General features: G+C 44.1%; 1 protein-coding gene across 3 annotated transcripts in view; it reads left to right on the plus strand.

The window, feature by feature from the left end:
* The first annotated feature begins 1,771 nt into the window (after positions 1-1,771).
* Positions 1,772-17,324, plus strand: part of LOC137156069 (prosaposin-like) — a 33,949-nt gene continuing 18,396 nt past the window's right edge. Inside the window, exons 1-2 of one of the 3 annotated variants that reach the window (XM_067552662.1) lie at positions 1,772-1,870; positions 16,376-16,509. In XM_067552662.1, the coding sequence (XP_067408763.1) occupies positions 1,831-1,870; positions 16,376-16,509 (174 nt within the window). In that variant the 5' untranslated portion in view covers positions 1,772-1,830. Of the gene's footprint in view, positions 1,871-2,111; positions 2,239-16,372; positions 16,510-17,324 lie in introns of those variants that run through there. The other 2 variants (XM_067552661.1, XM_067552660.1) reach the window with 2 other exon arrangements.

Here is a 17,324-nt window from a genome sequence, read left to right on the forward strand (position 1 = left end):
CTGGCTCCCCCTTGAACTACACTACTGCCAGCTTTTGTGGTTTTTATTTTTTATTGCAAGTCTTGTTTTTTTCCTAAAAGCCCTCACCTTGAGTGAGAATCTCTACTCACTTTAAAAAAAAAAAAGTTGCAGACGAAAGGTTAAAAACACAGCCCTTAGACTCAAGAATGAGAGAGTACATAAAACCCAATTTTATTTTTTTAATCTTTTTATTTTTAAGCCACTGTATTTGGGGTTAGAAGGCAAAGGAGAGCACTGACATGATTTTGGATTCAGCTAAGATATCTTTTTCAAGGTTTCTGTTTGATATTCAAATCCCTCCCCAAGGTTGCCTGCCTGCCTATTCTCCCCATGACAGTTACATGCTGCTAAAACAATGAAACTGATGACTAACCCGCAGAGATTTACAGGGCGGGGCAGATCTTTCACAGGAGCCAGCCCTAGCCTATGAAAGAGATGCGACTGAGCATGGACCCCTGCCTGTTCAGAACCAAACACTGAATCAATATTTTTGCTTTATCTTTCTCATAATAATCTCACTATGTGGTCTTGTGCACATGTAGAACAAAACAACCCCTTTCTTTCTTTCTGCAAGGAGTGAAGGGAGAGGCTTGTGTTTGTATATTTCTGTAAGAGGCACTTGCATACTAGAAATGGGAGCCACATTGCTATGGTCACATTATAGTCAAGCAAGATCAACAAACAGTAACACGGGAGAAATTTAGACAGGTAGAAGTATTCAAACCCGGATAACTGCCACTTCTTAGCCTTAGAAGTATGTATACACTGCAACTAAAACCCCAGGGCTAAGTCCTATCAGCTGATTCCAATTCATGGGTCTATTTAATTGCTGGGTAGCTGTGGCTTAGGCTGGATTCCCACCTATAGTTGCCTGTGGGGTGGGAGGGTCCCAGAGCTGGGGCGCCAACCTGAGTCCAAATCTTTATGCTGCAATTAAACAGCCCCTTAACCTGTCAGCTGGTGTGGGTTAGCTCTGGGGTGTCAAACTGCAGTGTAGACATACCCTGCCTCAGAGACGTGGTGGTGTAGGCAGGAGGAATGGCTTTTACTGGACCAGCTGCTGTGGGCGAGAGCCAGCTGTCCAGCTCCACCCAGCTCTTCACCTTCCCCGCGGCAGCTCAGTGGCCCAAGGGCTCCTCTGGCTCCCCGCCGAGCGGGAGGTGCCTCGGGTCAGCAGCCCTGAGGGGCTGAGAGCGGATTAGTGGCGTTTGGCCCCACACGCCGCCCCGTCCTCGGGCCTGCGAGTGACTCAGGCCTAGAGGCGACTGCCAGGCCGAGCCTCGCCTCGCCTCACCCCTCCGCACGGGTCACTCAGCCGCCGGGCCCGGCCCGCCAGGAGCCCGCGGGGGCTGGCTGCAGAGCTGGGCGGCACTAGCCAGGACCAGGAGCGTCCGTGGGGCCGGGCGCCAGGCGGCGGTCAGGCCTTTGCAGCCAGCCCCAGGCGGGGCCCCGCTCAGGAACAACGGGGGGGCGGGCGGACATCGATTGAGCCAACCAGCGGCCGCCCCTTCGTTTGCCTCCCGCGAGTCGGCCCCCTACAGACCTCGTCGTACACAGCGATCCCTGCCCCGCGCCTAGCTCCCTCTGGCAGGGGCGAAATGAGTCAGCGATGGGAGAAAAGGAGCATGCGCGGTAGTGGGGACGCTGGGGGGGGTCCCTCTAGGGAGTGACGGGCGCATGCGTAGTAGCGGGGGGGTCCTCCGGCGGAGTGGGTGGAGCATGCGCAGTGGCGGGGGGGTCGGGCTGGTTTTATATAGGCTGCGATCAGCTGAGGCAGCTCCGCATTGCAGATTGCGGTGGAGCTTCGACATGCAGCTGCTGGTGCTTCTCCCGTGTCTGCTGGCCGCCGGTAAGCCGGGCCGGGCCGCGCGCGGGGTGGGGCGACTCCGGGCTGGGGGGGGCATATCTGCTGGGGGGGCTGGGGGCTAGGCGGGGGGTGGGACTGCCCTGCCGTGGGGCTGGAGGCAGGGCGAAGCCCAGGGAGCGGCGCCAGCACCGAGGACGGTCCTGGGGCAGCGGGGCCGGTGGAGGGAGCTGGGCAGAGACAGCCGGGGCTGGTCTGGCGTCCGGGAACGCTGGGTGCCCTCCCCGCCGCTGAAGAGGGGATGGGCCTCGACCTCGGCCTTCCCGTCCCTCCGCTGGTGGCGTATGATCCAGGCCGCAGCCTGCGTTCTTGGCTGCACCGTGTGTCCAGTCGGTGTTACGCAAAGAGACTAGGTAAATCCTGGCCTCGGAGTTTCGTCTGATTCAGCAAGTCTGGCCCATGGCCGCGTAAACCGCTCCCCTCTCGGTCCAGTCATCTGCCCTTCCGTGGAATGGCAGCAGTGTGTGTCCGTACAATCAGTGTCACCCAGCCCACTGTGTGAGCACTGCTCTGAGCTGAGCAGCCTTCAAGGGACTGGCTGGCGTATTAAGTGACTGATTGCATCCCTCCCAGTCTGAAGAAAATAGCGTTAGTTCTTGTAATAAACATCCTTGCAGAGGTTGTTTACATTCATCTCCTTTTTTGAATGGGTGGCCAGGGCAATGGGTTGCCATGTTCTTACTTATTTTTCAGATGTCAGTTGGATGCCAACAATATTGGCTATTAAAATCCATACCATGTATGTGATGTTAAGGACTTCCACAATAAAACAAGTCTGCCAAATGATCATAACACCCTAGATTAAATGCCTTATCTCGAGCAAGCACTATAGAAATCACATATTTCTAGCTTCATGCCTTAAATATTCAAAGGTTCTTTGTCTACAAAAAGTTTTGGTATCCAGTCTACAGGCACATTCTTCTAAAGATAATGCCGACTCTTGTTACGAATGACACAGCATTGTAAAACTACTTTGGCTTGCCAAAACCCTCAAGAAAAGGAAAAAGCATCCAACAAAATGTTGTGGGTGGAAAGTCTGGAGAAAATAATTCTCGCCTGGAGCCTTACTATTAGTGTACTAATGACACTGCAGTACTCATAATGATGCAATTTAATTTGATATTCAGTGCTTCCATAGTGCTATATGGGTGTGTTTAGTATTTTACATAGCAAGTAAATGTTCCATGCCCCAGATACTCTGTTTTATTAAGAATATAGACTATTGGGGGAGTTGACAGACAAGGTGATAGACGAAGAAAGGAGTAAACAAAAAAATTGGAGAGGTTTCTTGAGAAATAGTATTTATCACATGACTTTATGAAGGACCTATCTTAAATCCACCAAAAAACCAAACAGATCTTGAAAAAATAACCTGATACCTAATTAAAAAAACAAATACACTAAATAGGAGAGCGTTGTCTGGAGACAAAGGGCAGATGAGGAGAAGTCAATCTCCTCACCAGTTACTGAACAATGGGAGGGTGCTGAGACTTCTAGCAGGATGCTATGTCTGATCAAACACATTTTTTATATCCTGTGCTACTGGTTGGAGGCAGATTAAAATCTTGGACATCCTGCCAACTCTTTTTTTTGCTGTTCTCTGTTCTTCCAGTTGCCAGCCCAGAACCCCCTAGCCCAGAGGCTCCTGCCAATGGTTGTCTATTACTCTATTTCTCTGACAGCCTCTTTACTGATGAGGAGGAGGTGTTTGTTTTATCCCTTCAGTAGCTTCTCTGATTTAGACTCCTTTTTATCCCTGGTGAATAGCTCTGATGCCTGTCTCTGCTGTTGTTCATAGCCTTGCCAAGTATTGGCAAAGTGAAAGTGACATGAGTTTTGTCAGTTTCATGACTGTCCACAGGATTATGAACAGTAGAAATGAAAATTGACAATTCTTCAGTGAATCTTCACTGTGTAGCATGGGAAAACTCTGAACAGCAGCAGAGGTATTGGAGTTGTCTGTAGATTAACTAGGGAGATAGCACCGCATCACTCTGACTGGAAAAGTATTTTTGCAATCAATGGGTAAAAACTCTCCTAAACTATAGTCTGTAGAAACTGATTGCATTGGTCCACCCTACTCATCCAAAAGCTTTCCACTTATAAATGAACAAATGGATTTTAACCCTCGAGGTTTTAAGCCACAACTCAGTCCTGGTCAACACTTACCTGGAAATTTGGCAGCAGTTGACGGGAGTTACGCAAGCTATGTATGGTAGCTTGCGTAACTCCTGTCAACTGCTGTACTTCCGTTCTGCATGGTGTCTTCACTGCTCTGCGCCGATGGGAACTGTGTTCCTGTCGACGCAGCGCTACGCCACTTGAGATGGTTTTACTAGGTGGACTTCCTGATCGATTGAGCGGGTCTTCACTGACCGCTGAATCGATCCAGAAAGATCGATTTGAGAGAGGCGACTGCGTCAGTGTAGACATACCCTTACTTACAAATTGTTCTTTAGATGACTTTCTGGCTTTTTAGAAAACCATAAAAATAACCAGTTAGGAGACTGCAGAAGGTCACGCTGAAAAGATAGTGCATAGTTGGCCAATGTTATGAGAGACATCTTCTTTTACAACAGTTCAGTTTTATATGTAACTACATTCTGAGAAATGAATGGGGAAAACTGAGATACCTTGGAGTACTGTATATGGAGAAACTATGCAGGACAATTTTCAATCCAGTGGTTTGGCCTTCATTTATTTTTGTTAAAAACATAACTTTTCTTACTCGTCTATGCTACTGAAGACTTGCCAGCAGTTAATCTTCTAAGCTGTCTTTGCATTTTAGCAATGCAAAAAAAAATACAGACCCACCAATGTCTTGTCAATTTTAAAAAAGGCCAGATTGTTTTGGGGTTTTCTACCAAGTTTCAGACTTGATGTATTTAGGTAAATACGACAGTGAGGATGAATTGGTCTGGTTATAAGAGAGAGGTGTGTGTGTGTGTGTGTGTGTGTGTGTGTGTGTGTGTGTGTGTGTGTGTGTGTGTGAATGGGGAGAGGTGGTGGAGGCATGAGGGGGAGTCTTGGATTGGGGGTGGCTTCAGCATGGAAAGGGGGAGCCTGGTAGTTCTAAATTGCCATTTCTTGATACCCTGATGTCCCTGGCCCAGGTGCTGGTGCCCTGTCTCCCACCCCAATGCATGCTCTTGTCCTTCCCACCTTCCAGCCACTGGTCAGACACCCAACCCGGGGGGGAGAGAAGCTGTTCCAACCTGCTCCCCACCAGCTGGCCTGTTGTTAAGGCCATTCTAGTCCCTCTTGGGTCCTGCCCCTGCCTGTGTGTGTGGAAACATTGCTGGGTCCTGTTCTCACCTCTGAGATGTTGTACATTCCCCTCCAGATGTTTTCTAGACCCACATCAGCCGCTCACCACTTCCATTGCAGGGCCTGTTACCTGCCTGGTTCAGCTGCCCCTGTGTGACACAATTGAGCATAACAGAGGACTTTTGTTAGATCTGTTTGTTCCGTAAATACAGTTCTGATACCATTCAGTGCTCTGTGCCTGCTCATGTGAGTCTTGCTATGGTCACTAATTGACTTCCTCATGGCAGGATCATGCAGATTCCAGTCAGTTTCCTTAGTAATGGAAATGGTGTAGCATAGTTTGATTTCATGAGCTAGTCTTATTAAAGTCTAGCTTTGGTTGTCAAATCTTAAAGGAATTGTTTGGAAGCTCATTTTAACGTGGCTGGTGGAATGTAAAAACTTAAGGCTGGTATTAGTACCTGTGCCGTGACCTTTAATTTTAAAGGATACAGGTGCCATTTAAAATATACTTGCTAAGCTGAGTGCCCCACTAATATCTTGGTTCCACCCCCCTGGTCCCCAGTATGCTTCTGTTGACATAGCTACTACCATGGGGAGGTGGATTAACTACATACACTAAAGGGAGAAGCTCTCTTGTCACTTCACTATAGTGCTTTACGTGAAGACAAGCCCTGAAGAACTAGACATCTAGGTGAAGCATAAGCACAAACAGATGATGCTTTGCCTATAAAAGACTTCTTCTCAACAAGATAAAATGGCAGGTAATGTGGAATGAAGAAGTTTTAAGACTGCCTAGACACACTAATTCCTCTAGATTCTCAAGTAATACATGAAACTAACAAATGACACTGGCGAATTCATTTTCAGAAGAAGGAAAGTGGCAATAGTTGAAGACAACATAATGGATCTTGAGCATTCTTTCCAATGTAATAATTGTTGGAGGGTGTTGCTTTTAAGTTCCACTTCAGGTAATCAGGCCTAGTATAAAGAGGCCTTTGTATAGACTCATCTATTTTGGTCAGGATGTGACTTTTTACCAAAATAATTATACTGGTACGACTCTCCTTAGCGTAGATGCAGGTACCTTGTTATAAATATGTCTTCTACCTAATGTGCAGAATAATCCCATAAGGGAAGGGGGCATAAACTGTACTGGTATAAGCACCTTATATCAGTATAACGGCATCCATGCTGGGGGGTTGTACTGCATTTATACTGGTGTAGTTAAAATGGTACAACTTGTGTGTAGATAAGCTTTCAAAATGCCTTGGTTTTAAAATGGTATGTCTAGAGCTAAAGAACTGTATTCTTTCTCAGGGTAGTTCAGAAACGGGAAATGGAACAATAAACGTTGAGCTCCCTGGAGAGCAAAATTGCCCTGCAGCTTGTTGGCTGCTTATGTGGTAGAACTGTTGTCACTTGTACAGAACTGCTTGACTCTCTAGACTCTTCAGCTGGCTTTTGTATAATCCAAGCAGAAATTGTGTGCATAGTCTCAAAATAACATTTTAATAAACTGTGCTGAGTACTCTTAAAGCAAAAGGGGAGGGAACATTAAGCAAACAACTGATTAGAAGCTTAACAAAAAGCTTGTCTCCTTCCATCAAATAGTGTTTACCTCTTTGATAATACAGTTAGGAAGATCTCTCCACAAACAGTGGAGTCTGGCTTGTGGTGGCTCAGATAATGAGAATTCTTAGAATGTATATGTTGGCTTTACCCATTGGTGATATGTGAACTATTACTACTGCCTGCCTTTGGTCCCATGGGCTGCTCCTGCTTTAGAAATTTTATAGTAGCTGTGACACAGTATATGTATTTTGGAACACTGCAATAGAATCAGGTGGTCTGATGGACAGGAATTCTGTAAAGGTCAATTTACGATCAATTTCTCCTTCCGTTCTGCTCCTTCCTGTTGAGGTTAGTTAGCACATTACTGTACAACTGTTTTGCTTTTCTTCTAGAGACAAGCTGGGTGAGGTGATATCTTTTATTGGATCAGCTTCTATTAGTAAAAGAGACATGCTTTTGAGCTTGCACAGAGTTCTTCAGGTCTGGGAAAGGTGTTCAGGACATAGCTACACTGCAAAGTTACGTCAAGTTAGGTCAACCTACAGCCACTGCACTAATTAAATCAGCCGTTCATGTCCATGTTATGCTCCTTCTATTGGCAGTGTGCTTCCTCACCAGGAATGCTTGCCCCGACTTAAATGGGGGCACTGAGAGCTGCCCCGCTGTGCCCTCCCTCTCCCCCAGGCTGAGAGCAACTCTGCAGAAATCTAAAGTTGAGTCTGAGGGCTTTGGGCTGTCTTATCAGAGGTACTAACTATCTGAATGCTGAAAATCTCCCAGGATAAATCTTGGTCAACATAGCAATGAAATGTAAGGCTTCTCTGGAAAGTTTTAGGGGTTTGGAGGCTTGTAGACTAGCAAGATTTCCAAGCTGATATCTTCTGTAGTCTTAAAGGTTAAGTGGGATTGCTCAAAGAACTTTGTTTCAAGTGCGCTTTTGCTTGTGGGTTCAAATGCAGGAATACTTACCGCTCTGCCTCAGAGCATCTAACAAATAGAGTATCTTGACGGTGGGTCGTGGTGCCAAACCTCTAGTGTTAGCCAGAGACCAGCACAGCTACAACAACCCCGCATACAACAATGGAAGACTTTTTTCTATAATGCAAACAAAGTTGGACTGGTAGAGGGTTTAGCCAGCACAGATCAGAATGAGGCTGAGGTCCTAGTAGCTTTTTCTGAGCTAAGGGGAAGTAGCTGTTTGGTGCAGTCAGCCACTGAATGGAATCTTCTGTTTCTTTGTTTTGCAGAGATACATGTGAGTTAGTTTTAGTGGCAGTGGTGATAGTGGCTCACCTGCTAGATTGTGTGGCAAGGCTATTGGCTTGAGTTAGGAGTCACAAGACTGAGTTAGGGTTAGTTATTGAAGATGTGCACCCTCATGTGCTCAGTGTGCCTGGGCATTCTGTAATTGCTGTGTGAAAGGATTGCATGTAAATTAAGTTACATTTATCTTCTTAGCATCTTTTCTCCTAAACAGGCTTTGGCCAGGTGCTGGTAGTTGGCAGTGGGGAGGAGCCCTAGGTTTCTACTGGAGGTAGGAGAAGGATTCTCATCAGACAGGAGGGTATGTCTTTTAAACACTCTATGATGTCACTTTTCTGTGTCTGCTGCTAGAAGTGAAGAAAGAAAAGTCTGTTCCGTTTCATCTTCTGTAGTTCTCGATTCCTTCCAGTCAGGCTTCAGATTGTGGTACTAAAATTGTACTTGTTGAGCTATTAGATGACTTTTTGTCTAGCAACAAAGGAAGTACATCCATACCTACCCTGGCTGACCTCCCTAACATTTCTGTCCTAGCTTCAGGAAGCTGCAGGTGTAAATGGAAATACCCTGAAATGGCCCTGGACCTTTATCTTGGATCAAATCCAAAAGGTTATGGGCAGCTGTTTCTCAACTTTCAAAGCCCTCAGTTGTGGAATCCCATAAGGCTTGGAACATATCCTCAATCCCACTGTTCAAGATCTATGTGAAGCAATTCTAAGAACAGCCTTCTAAAAGCAGAGATGGAAACATGGCGTGTAGACCTCTTGTGAAGACAAAGGAGAGAAGAACCAGTCCACACTAAATTAAATATAATGCCTACTTATTGACCAAGTTCATCAGCCCTCACAGCTTTGCTGTAAAACACTGGTTAAAAAAAGTAGAGGATCATAAAAGTTTTTCCATTGGGTAGGGAAGGGGGGAACTGAAGTAGGAGCTCTTGTACAGAGAAAGCTGTAAAAAGAAAATATCTAAAAGTGGATGACATCAAAAATAAATGAACAATATACAAATTTAAAGGACACTAGAGATAACTAAAAGATTAATCCCATTGGGTTTATCCAGCAAGTATTAAAAGCTGTGAGATTGTAACTGAGGGCACTTTGTCCTCTCCTCTCTGTCCAGTGCTGGCAACAAATCGGTTGCTGTCACAGTGAGGATCAACTCCTTCTTCGAAAGAAGATATTATGCGAGAATAGATAGTTGAATGGTTTGATTCTTTTCAGGGCTATTCGCTACCAACTTAAAATTTCTCCCTGTTGTTATCCCAAATTAAATAAATCTTAAAAGGAGCAGAGATCGTACTGTTGTGGGTTTCTTCCTGTATTTTATATAACAGTCAATTACAACACTAAACTTACATAAAATGAGAAAAATCCTGACACTGATAGCTATAGAAACAAAAGTACAGCCAAGGAACTTGTAGCCCATAGAGCTAGCTTTAGCATTTATATTTGTCAGCAGTAATTCAAGGAACCGACAGGCCTGTATCCTGTAAGACATTGGCTTCAGCAGTTCACATGATGCTTGAGGCCTGTGAACTTTGGCACAGTTAAATTGCCTAATGGTCAACCCTAAATTTTGGGGAACTGGGAATAGAATGTTGAAGGGTGAAGCTTGTCCATAACGACAGCAGCCAACTGCAGGAACATGTGCTAATACCACATTTTGGATATGTTAGGATGGGAACATCTGCAGATGTCTGACCACAAGAATGCCATGGCAGCAAATTGATGTATATGATAAATTGAGATAATTAATATACTAACCTATAGAACAGTGATCTCCAACCTGTGGGGCATGGCCCCTCCCCCCCAGGGGGACACAGAGGAATGTTCAGGGGTGTGTGGTGGGGCCCAGGCCAGCCCCCATGGGGGGTGGGGAGGAAGTGACTCCCAGCTGCAGTCCTCTGAGCTCCCGACCACAGCTCCTGGAGCGGGGGTGGTGAGCAGATTACATTAAAATTAAGGGGGGGGCATGACTTAGTTTGGGGATCACTGCTATAGAAGAAGGGCACCCCAACATTAGTAGGATGAAGAAATACAAATAGGAAGGGGGGAAACCCCTACTGAATATGCATTAGACATAGTGGCATCAGTGCAACATTATAAAAGTTGTATCCCAGTCAGTGGGGTGGGGGGAAGAGAGAGAGAGATGTAGCCCTTTGGGTGCCAGGAAGGTGGCCACTGATGATGAATGAGGAAGATAATGGCTAACATTTCAGTTTGTTCTGCAAGGGATGGTGTGTGTATATGGATGTGCAGATGTATGTTCTGTATTATCTCTTATCTACCTTGCTGGGTTAGAGTGTTTGTGACATTGCTAAATTTATTCAGAAACTATTGCAAATACAGAAGGGTTCCTAATCTGTGCATGTTGCAACTGTGCACATTGGGATTCCCAGCTAAACAGTAATTTTAATAATACTGGGTCTGATCTTGGGACAAGAACCTGTTAAACCTCAGAGTGATTACTTAAGAATTCCCAATTATCAATGTAAAGTACAATTCATAGATCGGGCTACAAAGTGCTGGACAAAGACTGAAGAAATAGCAGTAGCAATAGCAAGAGATTGGTACCTTTTTTCTTACAGTAAAAGAGAATTCAGTAACCTCTAAATTGAGAGAGTCCTCCTTCCTGCACATTGAAGGAAGTGTTCAGATAGTCAAAGTGGCCTGAGGTCTCTTTAAACAAGACTATAAGGTTTTCCTTACATTTTTAAAAATGGATCATCATAATGCCAGAACAACCATCTTTCAATTATGGTATATGAACTAGTTCAAAGAAACATTGTGAACTCTTATGTGTATTTTTAAGCAAATATATCAAATCTATACTAGTTAAATATTGCTGAGAAGTAAAAAACAAAACCGTCGTAATTTAACCTAGATACGTGTAATGCCTGTGCCATAACTGCTTTTGTAAAGCGGATGAGTCTTTTATAGAGTTTCTACTTTTATAATAGAAAGAGAATCAAACCATGGCACATCTCTGCAACTTACTGTGAACAAACTCTGCACGTAAACCTCTAGGAACAGAAAAATTCTGCAGATGGCTATCCTGTAGTGTAGATGTGGGGAATTTGAGTTTGGCTGAAAGAGGTAGAGTCATTACTACCAACTAAAGGCAGACACTGTGCTAGAGTGAGATTGGTAGAGCTAGAATAAACCGATGATCTGTACCCACAAACAACTCATTTGCTTGGTCACCATCACTTAAGCTACTAAGAGTGAGTGACTGGTTCTGTAATTTGTATCTTCATTATTGATCTTGCCTCCCCTCCTGTGCTTTCCTGTTTCTTGGTTCTTTACAGCTGAAAGGATACAATAAGCTGGCTGTCCACCTGCCTCAGTTTCTCCACATGAATATCTTCTTCATTCATATATTTTGAATTTTTTTTATTTATTTGAATAAATTACTCAGGCTTCTAAAGTTTGTGGCCTCTCCTGGTACCTAACTGATGATTGTTCTTCTGCAGGAAAGTCCTGTGTGTAAATAGAGTCTGCGCAGAAGATTGCATTGACATAACACAATAGGTTTAAAAACCCACCCATTTAATCTAGTGCTCTTATTCACAGTATTGCTGTCATCCCTGTCTAGTTAAACTGATATACTAGTTAAACTGACTAACTACTACACTTGTGCTTTTCAAAAACCTCCTGAATTCATGGCTTCAAATGCTGTTTTAGCAGTATCGGCCAGTAGACTGCCTTGTTTGTCCCTCAGCTTCTGCCTGAACTGAGTATTTTTCCTGCCATGAGCGGGATCCCCAAATACAAGTTGTTCAATTCCATGGGATTAGGGTAATCTGTTTAGAAATGTCTGTGACTGAGGCTTGGTAAATGCAGTAATAGTTAGAGCCAGCTAGCATTTGGGGAATCAGGATCATGAGAGAAAAGGATAATTTTATAATATTTCAAAAGGTGATTCTGCCATTAAAAGAACAAATGCCATCTAATAGTGCCTGAGGATACTCTAAAGCAGAATCTAAAGCAGGGGTCTTAAAGCGGCAATACCTTTCTCCGCAGAAGCGTGCCGTCGAAAAGCGGAAGGCGGTCTAACTCTTTCGGCGGCGGGTATTGCTCCGAGAAACCCCTTAAAGCGGCAATGCAGCTAGTCGGTCAGTGGGGCCCAGCGGGAAATCGCGCTCCCAAAAAGGGCTGATGCCACGCCGCTGAAAATGGGAAGATGGGCTGAAATTTTCGGTGGAGGCATTGCATGACCCCCTTGAAGTACAGGTTCTGTGAATTTGGCCCATCACCATCAGCGAGTTTGACACCCCTGCTCTAAAGGGTACTGGTCTCCAAACCAATATTCATACTTCCCTCCTCATATTTTCCTCACAAAACATCCATCCACACCATCATGATGAAGAATTAGTAAAACACCTATAACAGTTATCACTGTCTTGTTATGCTCCTAAATAAGTGCCTTCAGACCTTACCAGAGTCTGTGTAGCTCTGTGCTATAGCAGCAGTTGCAGTGCTTTGCCTTGTCCCAAGAATCTGATTCTCACAAAAACAGCACAGAGGCATGTCGTATCAACCATTCCCTTGCAATATATTCACTCCATGAGCTGATGGCTCTACCAAAGCAGCTGCCAAATCGAAGGTTTCTATTAAACAAATCGGAGAAAAAAAATCCTCTCTGTATATTATCATCCTGTTACCCACTTGAGGTGGTCTCCAAGGGAATTTACACCTAATAGAAGTATACTGCAGTTGAGTGAACTTCCCTGGCCAGCCTCTAAACCTCCCTGCCCCCTCCTCCCAATCAATCAAAATTTTATTAGACATGTAAATTGGACACCATATGCTAAACCTGACTCTCATAATGAATAAATGAGTGAGGGAACTTCAGATTGCTTAAAAACATTACAAGGAAAACTAATCAGGTCAGTGTCAAAGATAAAACCATTGGTTTAACAGAGGGTTGTATCTATTTGAAAGTATAATTTGATTATATGGGAGCACAGCCTGAGGTCTGAGTTTTAGTAGCCCATTATGCCAATTAGGCGCCAATAGAAATTCAACAGATAGGATTTTGCAAACAAATATATGCAGGGGCTCCAGCAACAATGACTGCAGAGCAAAATAAGAACAGCTCCCTTACTAACCAGTGGACATAAAAGAACGTTCAGTTTCTGACCTCATCTCAACTAAAGTAGTCAATAACTATCCACTAGTGAATCAACAACTAAATTCCAATAAAAAAATTAACCCATTCTTGTATTATTCCCAAATCTGAACAATACGTATCTCTTAGCAAGTGGAGTAAACAGCTTCACAAGATTTTTTTAGTGAGTCTTGTGACTGTCTTATTGGTCTTATAGATTCTGTGATCCAAACAGTTGGCCTATAAGCAAGGCTGTGTACATTTCATAGCGCTATGAACTTCTGCAGAATCATACTCTGAATCTAAGCTTTTGGTTTTATTGATCTTTTGCTTGTAAACTTAATCTTCCAGACGAGTCATCGGTGTAAAGTTATTTAAAATTGTTTTTCTGGGTCTGCAGAAAGCCTCATAGCTGATATGTGTGAACGGTTCCCCATTCAGTTTAAGGGAGCATTCATTCTGAACTGTAATGCAAACATTGTTTTAAAAAAAGACAGTTGAAATAAGTACAAACATTCAACTACAATAATTCACTGATTATATATAAAGTCATTGGGTAGCTGTTAGCTGGATTGGAAATTTAACTATTAAAAAAAAATATCAGCCCACTCTTAGCTCAGCCCAGAGGTGGGAAAGAGCAGATTCATCCTTTCCTGTGTGCCAAAATCTCAAATGGCCCCTATGTAGCTACCAAACCTCCTTAACCCCTGCCCTGAGCAACTTCTACTGTACAGTTTTATATTTTCAGTGCAACACTTTGTGATGTGCAGAAAATCTGGGAGAACAAAAAAAATTGAATTCAGTGTAAAAATAACAGGATATTATACAAATACTTTTGTGTAAACCCAACCCAACCCCCCCCCCCCCAAGTTTTTAGTTAGTATAGCTCAGTGCTTGACAAATTTTCTTCGGAGCTAGGAGCCAGCCCGAAAATTAAGTAGCCAGACAACATGGGCCCAGCAGTGGGGCACTCTGGCTGGAGTGCGGCGGCCACTCCCCCAGGAAAAATACTAGGTGCCAGAATTAAATTTCTAGGTGCCATGGCGACCTGGTGCCTGGGGTTTGTCGAGCCCTGGTAGCTGAAACTGCTACAGAGTTTCTGATCTTCCCCAAGTGCTACGGAATTTAAGTCTATATCTCTTCAGAGTTCGTGTCCCTGATTACAGCCTGTCTTTAGAAAGAGGTGTATGTGAGCAAGTGCACATACCTCTGGTTTCTCAAATGAAAATTCTGCTTTTGCAGGGATTAGAGTTTTGTAATCCAGGGCATGCAAACTAAATGCTTGGGTTGGTGTCTACACATAGGCTGGATGGATTTGGAAAGACATGACTCTTATGACCTAATGTTGAGAACCAGCACTGCTGTCCACCAGCATTTATAGATTAGCATACTAAAGGTACTTATTGGAAAGCCAGCTGTAGAGTAAAACTGATCAGGAAGATTGTGTTGTCTCTGTGGTCTCTCTTAACTTGTTCCATGATGGGCCATCGGGAAGGGCAACAGTGCCAAGATACGTCACAAAGACCCTTGGGAGGCTAAGGGAAGGATGTGAGCAGATTCTGTATTAGATAGCGAAAGCCCTGAAACCATTCTCAAAGAAGGTGATGCAATGCAACTGTACAGATATAGAGATGCTGTAAAGTATATAAGATAGAAACTAAATGCAGTGTATGCAAATTAATTTTAGTACAAGGCTTGGCAAATGTTGGCAATGAACCCAAAAAAGTTGAAGGCCCCCTTGTGAGTACCGCTACTTTCCCGTTAGGATTTGTATTTATCCCTTTAGTTGATCTCTAGTCTGTCCCCTATTTTTCAGTGTCCTGTGAGTAAAAAACACATTGTGTGTGATAGTTCAACATGTCCTTGGATGTTACAGGTGTGGGTGTCCCTTAGAATGAATAAACAGAACAAAATGGTTGCAAATTCCTGATCAGCAGGCACTTTGCACTTAAATACTAGACTAGTAATTCCTGAGGAAGTCTCTATAGTACTTCACAATTAACCTCTTTTAAGAGGTCTTGCTCCTGAATGAATGGCATGTTTAGCTAGCATTGTGTGCTTTGATCATGGCTGGGGGTTTATAACTGAAGAAGCTACAGTGGGGCTTTTCCTTAATCTATTTGGTTCTGTGAAGACTTTCTATGTACAACTGAGCTAGAGCAGAGATCCCACAAGCTGTGGGGCATGCCCCACCTAGGGGGGGAGAGGGTGTGGCTGGTTCCGGGCCAGCCCTCATGGAAGGTTGGGAGGGAGCCACCCAGCCTTCCTCTGCCTGAAGCTTTGCTCCAGGCCCGCCTGCAGCCTCTGCCCACAGTTCAGCTGCAGCCCTTGGCCTCCAGCCATGACATCTGGTCCTCCGTGCCCCTCCTGCCTTGGCTCCTGGGGCTCTGTTCCCAGCCTCGATCCCCCGGCCCGGACTGCAGCCCCCAGCACTGGTAGGGGGAAGTGGGAGGTGCAGACATGGATAAGGGGAGATCTGGGTTAGAAAGTTTGGGGGCCGGTGAGCGGGAGCAAATGAGGCTTTTGGAGGGGGTGTGGATGAGAGGGTGGTGGCACCTAAATGGGAAAAAAACTGGAAGCAGAAGACCTGGCGAGTAGCTTATTTTACTGGTTCTATTTTTCATTTGGAGCAGCTTCTGAAAGTGGTAATTTTCATTTGTATCTTGAATGGAGGCATTTCACACATTGCTGTTTAGATACCATCCTTATGTAATGAGTGCTTTCCTTTGTGGCTTAGTATGAAACTAGCTTGTTTGCGTTGGTGTCGTGGTTCCCTTGGGAGAAAACTGTAGGTCACACAGGTTACGTATTGGGGCAGCTGCCCACATGTTAATACTGCCTCTAATTAGTTCGGTGCTGAAAAGGATTGTCAGTCTTCCATGCCAGTTTCCCAAGTAGGGGAAATTAAGCCACCCAGTGGGAGCATTTTGACTCTTCTAGAACCAGCTTTCTGAAGTGCTGATTCCTCCACCTGATCTGATTGCATACTGGAAATTCAAAACTGCTGATACATTAGAATTTAGCATTTCCTTTGTGTTGGAAGTATGGGTGGGGACTGGTATTAGGTGAGAAGGGGGTGAGGTCTGTGTATAAGTCTCACTACAATCTGCATAAATTCCTACCCTAAAATATAAGGGCATAAGTGTCTTAAATCTATTTTAAAAAGCTAACTGAACTTTGAGAGAAGTTATGTAGCGCAATGTGAAGTAACTATTTACTTCGAGTATGAGAGATCGTCAAATGTGCAATTCTGAAAAATTTACTTCTCTTCAGCAGCTGTGGCAAGCCCCCTCTTGAGGGAAAAGGACTGCGTGAAGGGCCCTGAGATATGGTGTCAGAATTTGCGGACTGCATCACAGTGTGGAGCTGTGAAACACTGTCAGCAAACTGTCTGGAATAAGCCTTCTGTGGTGAGTCTAAATGAGACTGGTTCCACTCTACCGTTCAGTTCATCTGCATTTTCATGTGCTGCTTAACTGTTTCTAAAATTTTTTGTCTGACTTGGAGGAAGAAGGTGCCATTTAAAAAGAAATAGTATTGTCTTGTGCAAGCAATGGAGAGAAAGGAAGAGCATTCTGTTGACTTCTACCTATGTCAGTCCAATCATTGTTTTGTAGGGGAAGCAGGAGGAAGGAAAAATAGCATAGACCATCCTGGGACAGAGACCGAATGGGCTATGTAAACTTATTCTTTTTCTGTTTCCAGGAGTGAATCCTATAACTTAAAACCTGTTGTCTAACTTCTGTTATTCCTGCAGAGATCACATTGAGCCACACTAAATTTGAAGGTGTCATGGTGGAAAAATAAATAACTTACGTAATTGTATAAATGCCTGCAATGTTGACTAAAACTTACCATATACTGCATTTTCTGTGGAATCTTGTATTATGACAATGACCTTCATCTCCCTAATGGCACAATTAATGAACTTCCCAAATCTGTGTGCTTGAGAAAGTATGTCTTAATGTGGTTTAATGTTTGTGTATAAATGTATCAGGAAATGTGTGGGAGGGTACAAAGGTGGCTAGTTTTACTGCACCATCTGTTCCTCTATCCCTTTGTTTTACTCTTTGCTACAGATAAGACCAAAAGTTGATTGAATACCATGCCCAGAGAGGTGGTGGTTCAGCTTGATTTAAAAAAAAAAATTGGGAGGGTGGAATACCAGAGTTTATTAAGCTTGGTAAAATATGTGAAGATGTACTTCAACTAAAAAACTTGGCTT

This window comes from Emydura macquarii, unplaced genomic scaffold, assembly GCF_026122565.2.
Source record: "Emydura macquarii macquarii isolate MOO-44397 ecotype Brisbane River unplaced genomic scaffold, CSIRO-AGI_Emac_v2 contig_1390, whole genome shotgun sequence".
In the NCBI taxonomy this organism is placed as follows: domain Eukaryota; kingdom Metazoa; phylum Chordata; order Testudines; family Chelidae; genus Emydura; species Emydura macquarii.